Below are 18811 nucleotides of genomic sequence, written 5' to 3' on the forward strand. Positions count from 1 at the left end.
GCTGCTAACTAAAGAGTTAGTGGTATAAGTCCATTCAGTATAGGATCTGTATGATAGTTGCTTATCTAATCTCTTGTATATCTCAAAAGAGATTGACTCAAGAAACAATTTAATCCTGTAGGTTGTATCCTGCCTCATTAACATTAGAGGTTAGGATTTAGAACGCATAATTACAGCATGTCACAGAATGGAGGATAATGAAATAATATTGAGAATCAGGCCTAGCCACGTTCATGCATTATTTTGGGAGGGGACATAATTTAATCTATATCATGTGGTTTAAGCACATATATTTGGGATTGTTTTGGTGTATTGACCCTATTCTAACACTTAATTGCTTTGAGAGCTTAGGGGAACAACTTTCGTGTGTCTCAGTTCGTTCCTCTGTAGCTACTTTACAGTTGTGTTGATTATTTAAGAAAATAAATGTAAAGTGCTTACCGTAGTGGATAGAATAGAGTAGGTAATCAATAAATATTACCTGCTGTTAAAAATACTTGGAGACTCCCCCCAGAAGAATTTACTTCAGAGGACAGCAGTGAAGCTACAGCTCAGGGAGAAAGACATGTTTGATCAGAGCACACGGGAGCAAATGAAGAAGGAGGAAGAGAGAGTAGAGCACATCCTGTCCCACCAAGCCTTGAGGACGATATCCCTACTCAGAGCAGCCAATGCAGAGAGGACCATATGACTGGCCCCACTACCAGACATGACATCCCTCACTGACCCATAGCCCTACAGGGGATAACACTGGAGGCACAGTGTGGGAATTACACTTGATCTGACCCCACCATACCAAGGAAAATACTAAGGACGTACAACAGAATAGCAAAGGGATTAGAGCAAGGAAGGCCCACGGGAGTACCAAAAGTAGACTTTGGGGCCAGGGCATGGCACCCCATCAGAATTGACCAGAAAACACTCCTAAACATAACTTGAAAACACTCAAGAAACATACCTTGAACTATTTATAGGTTTTTACCCTTTTTTTGTCATTGTTTTGTTTACCTCTGTCTTGTTTTTGTGCATATTATTATCTCTGCAGGTCTGTCTAGATAAGATAGGCTGGTAAACAATTGGAGGAGAAAACAACAGGACCAACGGTTCCAGGGGGACATGGGAGAGGGGGAGGTGGGGAAAAGGAAGTGATGTTAACAAACCCAGGGACAAGGGAACAAGTGATCCAAAAATCAGTGGCAAGGAGGGTGTAAGAGGCCTAGTAGGGCTTGATCAAGGGCAGTGTAACTGAGAGGAATTACTGAAACTCAAATAAAGGCTGACCATGATAGTGGGACAAGAGGAAAGTAAAGGGAAATAGAGGAAAGAACTCGGAGGCAAAGGACATTTATTGAGGTCTAATACAGGCATGTATATATATATAGAGAGGTCTAAATAGAGGCATGTACATATGTAAATATATGATGATGGGGAAATAGATCTATGCATATATTTATAGGTTTAGTATTAAGATAGCAGATGGACATTGGACCTCCGCTCAAGTACTCCCTTAATGGAAGAACACTTTGTTCTATTAAATTGGCATTCCATGATGCTCACCTTCCAGACACAACCGCTGAAGGCAAAGCGGGTGAATAAGCAAATGTGAAGAAAGCTGAACGTGCCCAGCTATCAAAAGATATTGTGTCTGGGGTCTTAAAGGCTTGAAGGTAAACAGGCGGCCATCTAGCTGAGAAGCAACAAAGCCCACATGGAAGAAGCACGCACACCAGCCTGTGTGATCACGAGGTGTTAAAAGGATCAGGTTTCAGGCATCAATGAACAAAATATATCATTGTGAATGAGCACAGGGTGCAGATTGGGGACCCAAAGCCCATCTGTAGGCAGCTGGACATCTCCTTATAGAAGGGTTGTGGGGAAGAGAGAAGCCAGTCAGGGTGCAGTGTAGCAACAATGAAACACAACTTTTCTCTAGATCTTAAATGCTTACCCACCCCCACTATAATCCCAATTCCACTTTACAAATCTGGCTAGACCAGAGGATGTACACAGGTACAGATAGGAACTGGAAACACTGGGAATCCAGGACAGATGATTCCTTCAGGACCAGCGGTGAGAGTGGCAATATCAGTAGGGGAAGGGGAAGGTGGAATAAAAAGTGGGGAACCGATCACAAGGATCTACATCTAACTTCCTTCCTGGGGGACAGATAACAGAAAAGTGGGTGAAGGGAGATGTTGGACAGTGTAAGATATGACAAAATAATAATAATTTATAAATTATGAAGGGTTCATGAGGAAGGTGGTGGCAGGGAGGGAGGGGGGAAAATGAGCTGATACCAAGGGCTCAAGTAGAAAGCAAATGTTTTGAGAAAGATGATGACAACAAATGTACAAATGTACAAATGTGCTTGACACAATGATGTATGTATGGATTGTGATAAGTGTTGTACGAGCTCCAATAAAATGATTTTAAAAAGAAAAGAAAAAAAATACTCGGACAACTCTTTTATGAAACTTTTTTTTCAAGCAGCAGGTGACAATTCTTTGAAAAAAATCTTGATATTGCTACTTGTGGCCATTTTTGAAAATGAACCATTTTATAATTTCCACGGAGACCTAAACAAGAAAATAACAGAAAGATTAGAAAAACAAGCATTTTTTCAGCCCCACCACGAGACAAGATGTCCTTCACTGACCCATAATGCTATGGCGGACAACACTGGAGACCCACTGGGGGAATTGTGTCCAATCTGACCCCACCACACAGGGGCAAAACACGGCATGCAACAGAGCATCATGGGGAGCAAAGCAGTGGTTGTCCCGTGGGAATAGCAAAAATAGACTTTGGGACCAGGGTATGGCACTTTATTAGACTCCACAGGAAAACACTCATAAAGGTCAACAAACAGACCTGGGTCTATTTATAAATTTTATATTTTGTTGCTTTGTTTTCTTTTGTTGGTGTTTTTTGTGTGTGCGTTTTATTGTTTTTGCATGTCTATCTAGATAAGATAGGCTGGATAAACGATCTGGAGGAGAAAACAATGGACTGACGATTCCAGGGGGACACGGGAGAGGGGGAGGCCGGGGAAAGGAAGGGGGTGCCAACAAACCCAAGGACCAGGGAACAACAGGTGATCTAAAATAGATGGTGAGGAGGGCATAGGATATTTGGTGGAGCTTGATCAAGTGCAGTGTAGCTGAGAGGAATTACTGAAATTTAAATGAAGGCCGAAGATGATAGTGAAACAAGAGGAAAGTAAAAGGAAATAGAGGAAAGAACTAGGAGGCAAAGGACATTTATCAAGGTCTAATAAAGGCGTAGATAGATAGATAGATCTGTGTACATATAGTTAGCAGACGGACATTGGGCCTCTACTCAAGTACTCCCTCAATGCAATAACACATTGTTCTAATAGCCCAATGCTCACCCTCCTGACATTGCTGAAGACAACATGGATGCATAAGAAAATGTGAAGAAAACTGTTGGTGCCTGATATCAAAAGATAGAGTGTCTGGATTCTTAATGGCTTGAAGATAAAACAAGCAGCCATCTAGCTCTGAAGCAACAAAACCCACATGGAAGAAGCACAGCAGCCTGTGTGATCATGAGGTATCAGTAGAATCAGGTATCAGGCATCTACAACCCAGAACAAAATGTGTATGGATGTGAATGAGGGGGAGGGTGAAGTAGAGACCCAAAACCCATTGGTAGACAATTGACATCCCCTTACAGAAGGGTCACAAAAAAGAGATGAGCCAGTCAGGGTGCAGTATAGTACTGGTATAACATACAACTTTCCTCTAGTTCTCTAATGCTTTCCCTCTACCCCCACCCCCACTATCATGACCCCAATTCTACCTTACAAATCTAGCTAGACCAGAGCACCTACACTGGTACCAGCTATGAGCTGGAGACACAGGAAATCCAGGACAGATAAACACCTCAGGACTAGTAATGAGATTAGCTGCACCAAGAGGGTAAGGGGAAGATGGGGAGAGTAAGAGGGAACTGTTCACAATGATCGACATATAACCCCTCCCAGGGAATGCACATCAGAAAAAGTGGGTGAGGGAGACAGTAGTTGGTGTAAGACATAGAAAAAAAACAGTTTATAAAATATCAAGTGATCTTGGTGGGGGGAGGATGGTGGGGAGTGGTAAATGAGCTGATACCAAGAACTCGAGGAGAAAGAAAATGTTTTGAGAATGATGATGGCAACAAATGTACAAATGTGCTTGACACAACATATGTATCTATGGATTCTGATAAATGTAAAAGCCCCCAATAAAATGATTTTTAAAAAGAGATTTAATAAATGTTCTCTTTAAACTAAAAAAAGAAAAGCATTTTTAAAGGCTACAGAACGAGAGGATTTATATTACGTTAAAACAAAGCAGATAACATGAACTGCACTTGTGTTCTTCCTAAAGTGAGACTTCAAATAGGAAGAGCTGCATTTTTATTTGCACAATGTATTTGCTCATCACATTTATAGTGTCTGGGTAGAGATCTCAAGTGCATTTTAAATGTGGTTTAGCTGTAGGGTTACCAATATGAAATGTATTTAATATTAATTTATATGAAGAATATATTGAGGATAGTAGCGATAACTTTATGCCCTGCTTATGATCTCAAGCTTTGCACTGAATTATTTATTATTGCATTGTGTTAGCTCTTTAGCTCCTTGATAGATCATTTTACAGCACAATTTTGCTGCTGCCTAAGGAAAAAAAATTGCCTCTTCAGCAGTCCTAATGACCTCTAGAAATGATAAGTTGATTCTTAAGGTGGGACTGATGTGTTCTGGTAGTTACAAGAAATTTTCTGTATGATGGTGAGGCTTTTTTTCACCTTAAACATTCATAGATACCTCTTGAGTGCTTTTCACCTTCTGTATGCTTAGTAGGTTTTTTGCCAGAAGTTATTTTGTCAGCGTTCATTTATTTTATCCTTCACTGTGTCTTTTTGAGCCAGGCCATTTCTGAAAATAATCAAAGTTCTTTTCTTTTAAAAGGACTTTTGGGGTCTAGGATCCCTGGTAGTACAATGGTTAAGTGCTCAGCTCCTAGCCAGAAGGTTCGTGGTTCAAACTCACCATCTGTTGTGCATTAGGAAAATAAGCTCTTGCTTCCATAGTGATTACACCTTTGGGAGCCTTATAGGGCAGTTCTTTTCTGTCTGATGCATTTATTATGAATCTGAGTAGACTTGATGTCAGTGGGTTTGCATTGGGATTTGGGCAGGACAAATTGGGAAGAGACCATCCAGAATGGTTAAAACAGCACACAGGCTTGAGAAGGTAGTTGCGGATGAGAGAAGATGACTGCTAATTAGTAAAGAAAATGTTCTTTGGTCTTTGGGGCAGTGTCAAGGTCAGAATGTAGGATATGGCCCAAGGTCATAAATAGGATAAAGAAGAGGAGTTGAAAACTTAATACCCGTTGTCATTTTTAGTTGCTGTGGAGTCAGTTCTAATTCATGGTAACCCCATGTGTGCCAAGAATAACTGTTCTATAAGGTTTTCAAAGCTCTGGCCAAGCCTTTATTTCTGTATAAATAAAGTATAAAAACAACTCAATAGCTAACATTGAGTAGTTTGACAAATCTAAAAATTTCCAGACATTTGGAATCCAATTTTACCAATGTTTAATTATAAACTCATAGAGAATACAAATGTGGACTTTAGGTCACAATTAACGGGTATTTCCACATTAACATAAATTCATTGCCCTCAAAGGTTCCCATGTAGTCTTTTGCGCTGTTGTTGTTAGTTTGGTCCTGTATGTTTTTTTAAAAAATTTTTTTTTATTTTAACAATTTATTGGGGCTGATACAATTCTTTTCACAGTTCATACATATACATACATCAATTGTATAAAGCACATCTGTACAGTCTTTGCCCTAATCATTTTTTTCTCTTTTCTTCTTTTACATTTTATTAGGGACTCAAACAACTCTTACCACAATCCATACATATACATACATCAATTGTATAAAGCACATCCGTACATTCCCTGCCCCAATCATTCTCAAGGCATTTGCTCTCCACTTAAGCCCCTTGCATCAGGTCCTCTTTTTTCCCCCCTCCCTCCCCATTCCCCCCTCCCTCATATGCCCTTGATAATTTATACCTCGTTATTTTGTCATATCTTGCCCTATCCGGAGTCTCCCTTCCCCCCTTCTCTGCTGTCCCTCTCCCAGGGAAGAGGTCACATGTGGATCCTTGTAATCAGTTCCCCCTTTCCAACCCACTCACCCTCCACTCTCCCAGCATCGTCCCTCACACCCTTGGTCCTGAAGGTATCATCCACCCTGGATTCCCTGTACCTCCAACCCTCATATGTACCAGTGTACAGCCTCTGTCCTATCCAGCCCTGCAAGGTAGAATTCAGATCATGGTAGTTGGGGGGAGGAAGCATCCAGGATCTGGGGGAAAGCTGTGTTCTTCATCGGTACTACCTCACACCCTAATTAACCCATCTCCTCTCCTAAACCCCTCTATGAGGGGATCTCCATTGGTCCTGTATGTTATTGCTAGGTGCCGGTCAGTTCCAACCCCTAGATACCCGAGGTAAACAGAACAAAACAGTCCCTTCCTGAACCATTCCACAGTTGTTACTCTTGAGTCCCTTGCTGCAGTTGATTTTTTTTTTTTAGGTCCCTTGCGTCCGTTGATTTTTTTTTTTTTAGGTCCCTTGCGTCCGTTGATTTTTTTTTTTTTTTAGGTCTTATTTTCTTGACCCTCTCCTGATAATATGTCTGAAGTTGATGAGATGAAGTTTCAACATGCTCATTTTCTAAGCAGCATTCTGGTTTTACTTCTGTAACAGATTTACTTTTCTGGAAGTCTATGATATGTTTAATATTTCAGTAATACAATTCAAAGGCATCAGTTCTTTAGTCTTCCATATTCCTTGTCCAACTTTTGTGTGCATATAAGATAGTTGAAAATTCTGTGGCATGGATCCTGTGTACCTATTCCTCAGAGTGATGATGTCCTTACTTTTTAACACGGTGAAGAGCTCTTTTGCAGTGTAATGAGCCAGTGAAAGTAGTTGATGTCTCTGCTTCTGCTAGCGTTGACTTTGGATCCAAGTAAAATGAAGGCCTTGACAACATTAATATTTTCTGTTTCCCATGATTTTGCTTACTACCGGTCTGCTTGTGAGGTTTTTTGTGTTGTTTATTTTTGAGATTTAATCCATACTTGAGGTTATAGTCTGTGTTTTACTTTCTCAGTAAGTACTTCAACTCACTTTGAACAAGCCACATTGTATGATCTATAGGTTGTTAATGAGTCTGTCACCAATCCTGATGCCAAGTTCTTATAGTCTCTCTTTCATTGCCATGAAGCCCATGCCAACTCATAGCAATGCTACAGGACAGGGTGGAACTGCCCTGTTGGGTTTCTGAGACTGTACCTCATGATGGGAGTAGAAAGCCCCATCTCCCTCAGTAGGAGTGGCTGGTGGTTTCCAACTGGATTGGCCTGGCAGTTAGCAGCCCAACTTGTACCACTGTGCTGCAGGGTGCCCGCCTTCTTATCGTCTAACTCCCCAGATTATTTGCTCATATACACAGATTGAATAAATACAGTGAAAAGACACACTCTGATGCACATCTTTATTGATATATGAATTTAGTTCTTAAAAACATTTTTATTGTGAACTAGGGTAGAGGTTTATATACCAGATCATTGTTTTTACATTCAAAAACTAAACTTATTATACCTCCCTTTAGTTTCTTGTTTCTTGACAACCCCGCCCCCCAAACCCCTACTCGTTGTTTTGTGTCCATTTTCACCTTGTAGGATATATCCTCCCCTTCACTCAAGTCTCTCCTCCAACCCAGTGTTTCTGAAAGTGGCTGATACCACCCCCTAGGGGCACTGGAACAATCTAACGAGGCTGCAAAGGCAGAAACCTAAAATATCCTGGAATACTTTATCCTGGAATATAGACTATAGGACAACATTTTTTAAATTACCAGGGTCCTGTAAAGGGGATAGTACGTCAAATAACTTTGGGAATTTAAGCTCAAGCTTATTGCTTCTCCTTCCTTTTCTTCCCCTCACACCCCTGGTAACCATCAAAGTGTCTGTTTCTTTTGATATAAAAACCTTTGCCTTGATTTTTTTTTAACCACTGTTAGTGGTCGTGGTCTGATACATTATTTGCTTTCTTGTGATTGACTAACTTCAGTCAGCATAACGTCCCCCAGAACTATCCATGTCATGAAGTGTTTCACAGGTTCATCATTATTTTTTAATCGTTTTATTATGGGCTCATACAACTCTTTTTTTTTTTGCTTATACAACTCTTATCACAATCCATAAATACATCAATTGTGTAAAGTACATTTGTACATTCACTGCCCTCATCATTCTCAAAACATTTGCTCTCCACTTAAGCCCCTGGCATCAGGTCCTCATTTTTTCCTCTCCCTTCCCTCTTCCCCCTCCCTCATGAACCCTGGATAATTTATAAATTATTATTTTGTCATATCTTGCCCTGTCCGAAGTCTCCCTTCACCCACTCTTTGTTGTCTGTCCCTCAGGGAGGTGGTCACATGTAAATCCTTGTAATCAGTTCCCCCTTTCCAACCCACCCTCCCAGTATCACCACTCATACCACTGGTCATGAAGGGATCAGGGATCATCTGCCCTGGATTCCCTGTGTTTCCAGTTCCTATCTGTACCAGTGTACATCCTCTGGTCTAGCCAGACTTGCAAGGTAGAATTCGGATCATGATAGTGGGGTGGGGAAGGAAGCATTTAGGAACTAGAGGAGAGTTGTATTTTTCATTGTTGCTACATCGCACCCTGACTGGCTCGTCTCCTCCCCATACCCTTCTGTAAGGGGATGTCCAGTGGCCTACAAATGGGCTTTGGGTCTCCACTCCGCACTCCCTGCCCCCTCCGCCCCCCCCCCCACATTCACTATGGTAAGATTTTTTGTTCTAATGATGCCTGATACCTGATCCCTTCAACACCCGGTGATCACACAGGCTGGTGTGCTTCTTCCATGTGGGCTTTGTTGCTTCTCATCATTATTCTTTAATGATAGTTATTTCATTGTGTGTATGTACCAAAGTTTATTTATTCATTCTTCCACAGACGAACATTTGGATTGTTTCCCTCTTCTTGGTATTGTGAATAGTGATGTAATGAATGTGGGTGTGCATTTCTGTGTGCTGTGTAATTTATGTCTAAGGTTTATGTTTCAGCCTTTAATCCATCTTGAGTTTGTTTTTTTATATTGAGTGAGATGTGCCCTCTTTCATTGTTCTGCAAATGGAAATCCAATTTTGCTATCACCATGTAAGAGACTATTTCTTCCCTATTTGATTTATTTCAGCCCTTTGTCAAAATCTGTTGTCTGTAGTTGGATAGATTTCTGGGTTCTACATCCTTTCCCATTGATCTATACCATTGTTTTGATTTCCATGCTACGGAATAGGTTTTGAGGTTAAGAAGTGAGAGGACTGCCCCTTTGCTCTTCTTTTTAGTGCTGCTTTGCTTATCCTGGATCTCTCTCCTCTGTATTTAGAGTTAGTGATTCATTTTTCCATATCTTTAAAGAATGATCATGAGACCTGGCTCAGAATTACATTGTTATTTATAGATTGCCTTCGAATGATGAACATTTATATAATGCTTCATCTTCCTATTTGTAAATATGGTATATTCTTAGATTTATGTAGGTCTTATTTTATGGGAATCCATTTGACTTTTGTATGTGTATCCTGACATGTTGCCAAATCTTTCAGTTATTTCCACGAGTCTTCTTGTCGAGTTTGTGGAATTTTCTACATATAGAATCATATAATCTGCAAATACTGAGAATTTTACTTCTCTGCCAATTTGGATGCCTTTCATTTCCTTTTTGTTGTCTAATAGCCCTGGCTAAGAATTCCAGCATAATATTGACTAAAAGTGGTGAAAAGGGTCATCCTCATTTGCTTCCCATTTAAAAATGGAATGTTTTCAGGTTCTCCCAATGAGCAAACACTGGGCATTGGTTTTGCAATATGGCCTTGATTATGCTGAGGAATTTCCCTTCTGTTCCTATTGTGTTGAGTGCTTTTAATCAGGAATGGGTGTTGGATTTTGTCAAATGTCTTTTCTGCATCAGTTGATATGATTGTGTTTTCGTTTCCGTGGAGTGTTGTTTTTTTTATCGTTTTATTAGGGGCTCATAAACCCTTATCACAATCCATACATACATCAATGTGTAAAGCACATTTGTGCACTCATCGCCCTCATCATTCTCAAAACATTTTCTCTCCACTTAAGCCCCCGCTCCCTCAGGCCGTGGAGTGTTTTTCTAATGTTGAACTATCCTTGCATCCCTGTTATAAATCCTACTTGATCATATTATATTTTTAAATATATTTTGTTCAATTTTATTGACTGGGATTTTGTTGAGAATTTTTATTTCTGTGTTTGAAGGGATATTGGAGTGTAATTTTCTATTTTGGTAAAATCTGCCTGGTTTGGATATCAATTCATAATATGAATTTGAGAGCTTGCTATCCTCTTCTATATTTTGGAAGCTTGTGTAGAATAGATTATTTGTTAGAATTCCATAGTGAAACTGGTCTGAGACTTGTTTGTTGTGAGTTTTTTAATGAGTTTGTTTATTTTTTTGTTATGTGTCTGCTGAGGTTTCTACATCAGTTTGTGTTAGTTTACATAGTATGTTTCTAGAAATATGTCCTTCTATTCTAGGTTTTTGAATTTGTTGGAATAATGTCATTCATACCCTGTTTCCCCGAAAGTAAGACATCCTCAAAAAACAAGACCTACTTATAGTTTTGCCTCGCTAAAATATAAGGCATCCCCCCAAAATAAGACCTCCTCAAAAATAAGGCTCACCCCACCCCCTGTCCTGAAACTACCGCACCATAACTCTGGACTCTGGACCGTAGAGGTGTGCACCGCTGCGCAGCTCACTGTTGGCCGCAGCGCAGCCCTAGCAGACATGAAGTGCGAGGTCTCTTTTAATAAAACAATAAACAATAAATGTGTACCATATTCTTCTTCATAGAAAAATAAGACATCCCCTAAAAATAAGACCTAGCACATCTTTGGGAGCAAAAATTAATAAGACATTGTCTTATTTTTGGGGAAACAGGGTAGTTCTATGCTATTATTTTTCATTTCTGTTGTTTCTATTTTAATGTTGTCCACTTCATTGCCCATGTCTTGACTTCCTCTGCATTCATATGTTTGTCTACATTATTTCTTTTGTTTATCTTGTAATTATATTCATTGAAGAATAATACCTCTGGCTCCTTATTTTCAGTCTTATAAGTTTAGTTTACTTTGAATAATGCTTTAAGTGTTGGTGTCTTTTATGTTGATCTTTGCTTTTGCTGTTGATTCTCTGTTCAGTGAACTTCCCTTCATGTATTTCATAAGGTTGGACTTGTACTTAAAAATTCCTTTAATTTCTAATGATCTGGAAATACTTTTATTTCTCCCTCATAATTAGGGATACTGTTGCAGTATATAATATTCTTGGTTTGCTTTTTTGTTTTTGTAGTTTTATATATATTGTTCTATTGTCATTTTGTCTCTATGGTTTCTGCTGAAAAAACAAAGAGTTTAGTCCTACCAAGGGGGTCCTCCTTTACAGTGAAGTTTTCTTTGTTTATTCTGTCCTGGATTTAAACCACGCAGTATCCATGGTGTTTCTTTTCCTGGTGTTTTTGGTGTCAACCCATAACTTGTCTGTTCTTCAATCATTAGACTTCAATGTGTCAAATCTATTCTTGAGATGGTGTCTAAATTCGGGTGAGATATACTCAGTGAGATATACTCAAAGTCATACTTTGTTTCTCCTAGACTTCTTTTAATCTGAATCAACTTCATCTTGAACTTGAATCCGAACAACTGATGATCAGGTTTGGAGTCAGACTTTGGCTTTGTTCATCATCTAGAATTGTCTGTATGATCTTCTATGGATTATTTTCTTAAAAGAGCATAATGCTCAAGACAGACATTTTTAAGCTAAACTGTTTGGTTTTAGAGGACTTTAGCAGATATTTTTCGTTTAAGATTTAAAGATTATTTCAGGACAGTAGTTTCAGGGATTCATCTATCCTCCAGAAAATGGCTCCATAAAGTAAGATATCCATGAGATTTTAAAATTCTGATTTGTATTTTTATTTCTCTATTGATCAGGATTTCTGGAATCTTGGCTCAAAATTCCCAGTTATATGGTAGCCAGACACTATCCAGTTCTTTTAGTTTTATGGCAAATGAATGGAGCAGTTCCTTAAAAAGCTCCAACAGAACTACTACGTTAGTTATCACTCCCCCAAGCTACCCTAGATTACCCTACTTCCTCCCTGTATTTCCTTTGACCATTTCCCTTAGTTCCTAACCCTCTGAGCTTTGTCCTTGGATAAATGCTTCCCTTTTCATCTTCAGTGATTGATTATTCATTGAAGTTCTGTTCCACAAATGGAGGCTGACTAAAGGGCCATAATCTTGGGAATTCTACTAATCTCTATCCAACGAGTAAACGTCATCTCTTTTGTAATTTGAGCTTAATTGTACATTTTTTCTCTCTTACTTTATCCAGGACCTTTTAGTATCCCTTTAGAGCAGCTGATATTGTCAGCTAGACACCATCCAGATTTTGGGGACTGATGTTTTCATGGTCCATATGCCATTGGACCAGTTGTTTCTTTGTATCTTTTGATTTTCATCACTCTTTTTTTCTTCTGTCCTGGAAGACACTAATAGTTGCATCTTAGTTGGCTGGTTATGAGCTTTGAAGACCCCGTCACTACTGAGTCCATATCTTATGTAAAGAAAAGAGTTTAAACAAGCAAGTAGAGATCAGGGGACCACCCAGAGAGAAGAGCTAGGAGCAGAGCCTATTTTTTGGAGTCATGATCTCTGAGTGAAGAACCTCCTAAACCCAGGGAAAGGTTGATGCCAAGATACATAGAGATTTCCAAGGGTTGCCAAATCAGTTACATTGAAAGGAGCCAAGGACTTTCCCTCCGAGGTGATGGAGAGAGAGAGAGCCTTCTCCTAGAATTGATGCCCAGAATTTGCTTTTCTGGCCTCCTAAACTAAGAGAATATATTTCTGTTTGTTAAAGCTATCCACTTAGGGTACTTCTGCTAGGGGCCACTGAATAACTAAGATACAATCTAGTTGGGGTATATGCTATTTCACAGTGATTTTGATTAGCATCTCTGATGGCTAATGACACTGAATATATTTTTATGTGTTTGATTGCCAATTGGTGTTCTTTTTGATGAAATGGTAAAATTCTGTTTTATGATTGGCTTTGGTTTTCAAATTATTACATTTTTTGGTTATTAGATTCTTGGAAAATCGATTGTTTCTGAAGACAATCTTAACCAGTATCTTGTCTTTTAAATTTTAATAAGGTTTTTTGTTGAAGAAATGCTAGAAGATTTTATGTTTTCATTTATTTGTTTTGTCTTTTGCTGGTTGTGTTTTTAGCTCTTGAAAGCTAAGCCTGACAACATTGTTTCTGCTTCTTGCAAGAATTTTGTGGTTTTAGTTTGTACATTTAGTTCCTTAATGCATTTTTAATTTTTTTGTCTGTTGTGAGATAAAAGATCCTATTTCATTTTTCTATATAAGAAAATTCCGTTTTCCTAAAGCCATTTATTTTATTTTATTAACTTAAGACAATTTCATTGACACACAATTCATGTATGATACAATTCAGTGGTTTGAATATATTAAGAGTTGTGCAATCATCACCACGATCACTTTAGAACATTTTCTTCATTTTTGTGTTTTTTCTTATTAGTTTCCCATTAACCCCATCCTCCCTTTCCACAACCCTAAGAAGTTATTAATCTATTTTCTGTCACTATAAGAGCTAACTATCCTGGATTTCATAAAAAGAAAATCATGCAAGCCCCCACATCCCCCAACAACAATAACAAAACACAAAAACCTGTGTGGCTGAAAATAATAAAAACTAGAACAAATGAAAAATTAGAAGGAAAACAAATGATAAGATATTAAAATTTTCCCTAGGGGACAGACAACAGAAAAGTGGGTGAAGGGAGATGTCAGACAATGTAAGATATGACAAAATAATAATAATTTATAAATTATCAAGGGTTCATGAGGGAAGGGACAGCGGGGAGGGAGGGGGACAAATGAGCTGATACCAAGGGCTCAAGTAGAAAGCAAATGTTTTGAGAATGATGAGGGCAACAAATGTACAAATGTGCTTGACACCATGGATGTATGTGTGGATTGTGGTAAGAGTTGTATGAGCCCCCAATAAAATGATTTTTTAAAGATATTAAAACTTTACCTAACTATATTTGCATTAATTCACTTTCTGATGCACTGTCTGATGGCAAGGCTATTCACATCGTGGTCAGTGGTCCGAGGGAATTCATTGGAGGCTTAATCCTAGTGGGAACTCTGCAAGTGGATCTGGGGCTTTCCCTGTCATCCACAGTCTTCTGCAGATCTGGTGCTCACAACTTAAGCTCAAATGTAATTCCCTATTTTGATCTTAATTTTACCATTTACAATCTTTAATTCACACAAACTAGTGTGCTCCTTGTGTGGACTTAGCTGACACCTCACTTAGAGGGCTTCCATTTTAAGACAAACTTTTAAGACTTTCTGATATCCAGGTACCTCTGATTTCTTTAGTGATCCCTTCACAAGAGTAAATATTGAACAGGGCAGCATCATAATTGATTATTCCAAGTTCCTGAGCCATTTATTGAATAAATCTTTCTCTATCAAGCAGATGTGGGACCTTTTTAAAAATTCAATTAACCATACATGGGTTTGTGAAAATTCACTCTTTTTAAGTTAGCCAGTGTAGTGACAATATTTTCCCAATGTTATACAGTCACCACCTCTCTTTCCAATGATTACTTTCCTTTAAAAGTTAATTTTTCTCTGTTGCAGAATTTTGCCCTTAGATACATTGACTGAAGTTCAGTGAGAAGAATCGTGGTCAGATAAAGTTTCATGGAAGGAATGGAATTATCTCATAGCTTATTGCTGAACGAAGAAGCATGCTGTCGACTCGGTGAAGTTCAGAAGGCAGAATTTATCTTTGAGTGGTTGAGATATTTGGAGAAGCTTTTGCTAGCAACCAGTAGGGTAGGTAAAATTACAAATGCTGTATTAATTGTCAGGAGATACTCAATTCCCTTGGTTTCCTTTCCTAAACCTAAATTAACTTTTAAGATGCTAGGCTTTGTTTGTGTTATAATTACTAGTTTTTATTTTGAACTTTACTTTCTGCATTTATAATAAAAGTAAAAGTTTGTTCTATTTTAAAAATGTGACAAAGAAATTAACCAATATTTTTGTATTTGAAAACAGAAACTGTGGCCGTTAAGTCAACCAGACTCAGAATGACTCTATAGAATTGCTGCCATGGGGTTTGGGTGCTGTAATCATTACAGAGGCAGCCATATTGTTCTCCCATGGAGCAGCTGGTAGATTTTCACTGCCAACCTTTGGGTTAACAGCCAAGTCCTTAACCCCTGTGCCAGCATGGCTCCTTTACTTCTGATAGTACCTCAGAAAAATATAAAAGAGCCTTGGTGGCCCTGTCAAGTCAGTGCTGGACTGCTAACCATAAAGTTGGTGCTTCATATTGAATGAAGGGGGAAGTGCAGAGTGGAGACCCAAGGCCCAAGTGTCGGCCAATGGAGATCCCCTCATAGAGGGGTTTAGGAGAGGAGATGGGTCAGTCAAGGTGCGAGGTAGTACCGATGAAGAGCACAGCTTTCCCCAAGATCCTGGATGCTTCCTCCCCCCCAACTACCATGATCTGAATTCTACCTTGCAGGCCTGGATAGGGCAGAGGTTGTACACTGGTACATATGAGGGCTGGAGGCACAGGGAATCCAGGGTAGATGATACCTTCAGGACCAAGGGTGTGAGGGGCGATGCTGGGAGAGTGTAGGGTGAGTGGGTTGGAAAGGGGGAACTGATTACAGGGATCCACATGTGACCTCCTCCCTGGGAGAGGGACAGCAGAGAAGGGGGGGAAGGGAGACTCCGGATAGAGCAAGATATGACAAAATAACGATGTATAAATTACAAAGGGCACATGAGGGAGGGGGGAGCGGGGAGGGAGGGGGAAAAAAAAGAGGACCTGATGCAAAGGGCTTAAGTGGAGAGCAAAGGCTTTGAGAATGATTGGGGCAGGGAATGTATGGATGTGCTTTATACAATTGATATATGTATATGTATGGATTGTGATAAGAGTTGTATGAGTCCCTAATAAAATATAAAAAAAGAAAAGGAAAAAAAAAGAAAGAAAGAAAAGAAAATGATTAGGGCAAAGACTGTACAGATGTGCGTTATACAATTGATGTATGTATATGTATGGACTGTGATAAGAGTTGTGTGAGCCCCTAATAAAACGTTTAAAACAACAACAACAACAAAAGTTGGTGCTTCAAGGCTACTAGTGACTCCAAGGAGGTAAGATGAAACCGATAGGTCTCTATGAACCAGAATGGACTCTAGCACTAGGTGAGTTAAGAGAAATATGTATTATAAACCAGACTTCATTTCATATCTTTTGTACTTTACGTGATGCCTGGTGGCATAGTAATCATTGGTCTGCTATCTTAATAATTGATGATTCAAACTTACCAGGCATTCTGAGGGACAAAGGTGAGGCTTTCTGTTTCTGTGGGGACGTTCAACAGAGGTTCCCAAATGTATTTGGCCTATTGTACCCTTTTCAGAAAAAAAAATTAATCAGCACCCCCCTGGCAAATAAACCCTTTTATTCTATAGCCCATAATCCCATAATAAAGTGTCTACATTTGCAGCCCCCTGGATTGTTCCAGCACATGTTGCCCACTTTGGGAAAAACTGAAGTATAGCCTTGGAAACCTCTGGTAGCAGTTCTGCTCTTCTCTGTAGGGTCACTGTGCGTGGGGATCAACTCAGTGGCAGTGGGTTTGGTGCCTTGTGTTTCTCTGCATGCATGAAGCTCTGATGTAGTCAGTATAAAACATAAAACCCGCTGGTATCAGCTGGGTTGACTCTGACTCATAATGACTTTGTGTGGGGTTTCCAATTCTATAAATCTTTACAGAACCAGACAGCTTTATCTTTCTCCTCATGGGTTCAGACGTCTAGTGTATTCAAACTGCTGACTTTTCCATTAGCCCAGTACAAGTCCCACACAATAGGACCTTTATTTTTTAAAACACAGGTCAACTTTAAAGACATATGAATATAAAGTGGCTTTGCATAAATATTTCTTATTAAACATTTATGAAATGAATACAGAAAAAGAAAAATGGCCAAGTATGTCCCTCACCTAAGTTAACAGCTTTGATGGTCAGATTTAGTGAATCATCTGAGGTGGTGCTTCACTTTTAACTATTTTACATATATCTTCTAAAATTAAAGTCATTCTTTTATATAACATTAGTCATGAAAACATTTAAATTAAGAATGGACATGAATCTGTACAATTAATGACTATCTCGCTATGGAATTTTAGAAAAAATTTTTTTAATACCATTAATTTTGATATTCTGTACCCCTTTTTCTCAGCACAAATGAAATGGAGTAACAGGTACTTATATGTGTATGTTTACTAAAAGAAAAGGAACATTCCACTGAACTTTCAAACAGGTTTAAGTAGAGTAAATAAATCGCTGTTACAAGGTCAGCTCTGGCTGCAAGTTGCTTCAATTATGCAAATATATACAGATGTACATAGCTAAAAATGTCTATTTAAAATAAAATTTTGCTCTGCCTTTTAAACATACGAAGGACAATTTAGAAGAACTAGAACCCTGGTCTTGGTTAACGAAGACTCCCGTATAGTAAGATCTGGAATTTTACAAAATTATTTTAATACTATGTAGACACACACACCCCCTTAGAAGAATACACTTCAGAGGACAGCACTAGGGCTACAGTTTGAGGAGTGGGGCGCGTCAGAGCACACGGGAGAAACAAAAAGGGATGGAGAGGGAGGAGAGGACATCTTGGCCCACCAAGCACCATGGACAATGTTCCTGCTCAGAGCAGACAGCACACAGGGAGGACCGTAGGGCTGGCCGCATCACGGGACATGGTGTCCCTCACTGAACCATGGCGTTGCGGGGGATAGCACTAGAGACACAGCGTGGGAATAGTGCACGGTCTGGCCCCATCACGCTGGGGCGAGGCACTGAGGGCATGCAGCAGAGCAGCAGGGGAGCGGACTGATGAAACCCCCGGGGGTTCCAAAAATAGACTAGTAGACAGAGTGTGGCACCCCATCAGACTCGACTGGAAAACACTCATAAAGGCCAAAAAACAGACCTTGAACTGTTTGTAGGCTTTTTCATTTTGTCAGTGGCTTTCTTTTTCTTTTTTGTTATTGTTTTGTTGGTTTTGACTTCCTTTGTTGTTTTATTTGGCTTTGCCAGGTTTTGCACGTAGTAATGTATCTGCATGTCTATCTAGATAAGATAGGCAGGATAAACAATTGGGAGATGAAAAGAACGGGACCAGTGGTTTAGGGGTGGGGGGTATGGAAGAAGGAGGGGTGGGAGAAAGTATGGGGGGACAGGAAACCAACCAAGGAACAGGGGAACAAGTGAACTAGAATCAATGGAAGGAAGATTGTAGGATGCCTAGTAGGGCTTAATCAAGGGCAGTGTAACAGCAAGGAATTACCAAACCTGATGAAGGCCGAACATGGGACAAGAGGAAAGTAAAAGGAAATAGAGGAAAGAACCAGGAGGCCCAGGTCATTTATGGAGACCTAAATATAGGTATGTACATATGTAAATATATACTATGTACTCATATCAATATGTTAAGAATTAAGGTTGCAGATGG

General features: G+C 39.4%; 1 protein-coding gene across 3 annotated transcripts in view; it reads left to right on the forward strand.

Annotated features, from left to right (window-relative positions):
* HEATR5A (HEAT repeat containing 5A) overlaps positions 1–18811 on the forward strand; it is a 164296-nt gene that overhangs the window by 13817 nt on the left and 131668 nt on the right. For all 3 annotated transcript variants that reach the window (XM_075531220.1, XM_075531222.1, XM_075531221.1), the window contains exon 2: positions 14903–15100. In XM_075531220.1, the coding sequence (XP_075387335.1) occupies positions 14966–15100 (135 nt within the window). In that variant the 5' untranslated portion in view covers positions 14903–14965. The remainder of the gene's footprint in view (positions 1–14902; positions 15101–18811) is intronic.

Source organism: Tenrec ecaudatus, chromosome 14, assembly GCF_050624435.1.
Source record: "Tenrec ecaudatus isolate mTenEca1 chromosome 14, mTenEca1.hap1, whole genome shotgun sequence".
Lineage (NCBI taxonomy): Eukaryota > Metazoa > Chordata > Mammalia > Afrosoricida > Tenrecidae > Tenrec > Tenrec ecaudatus.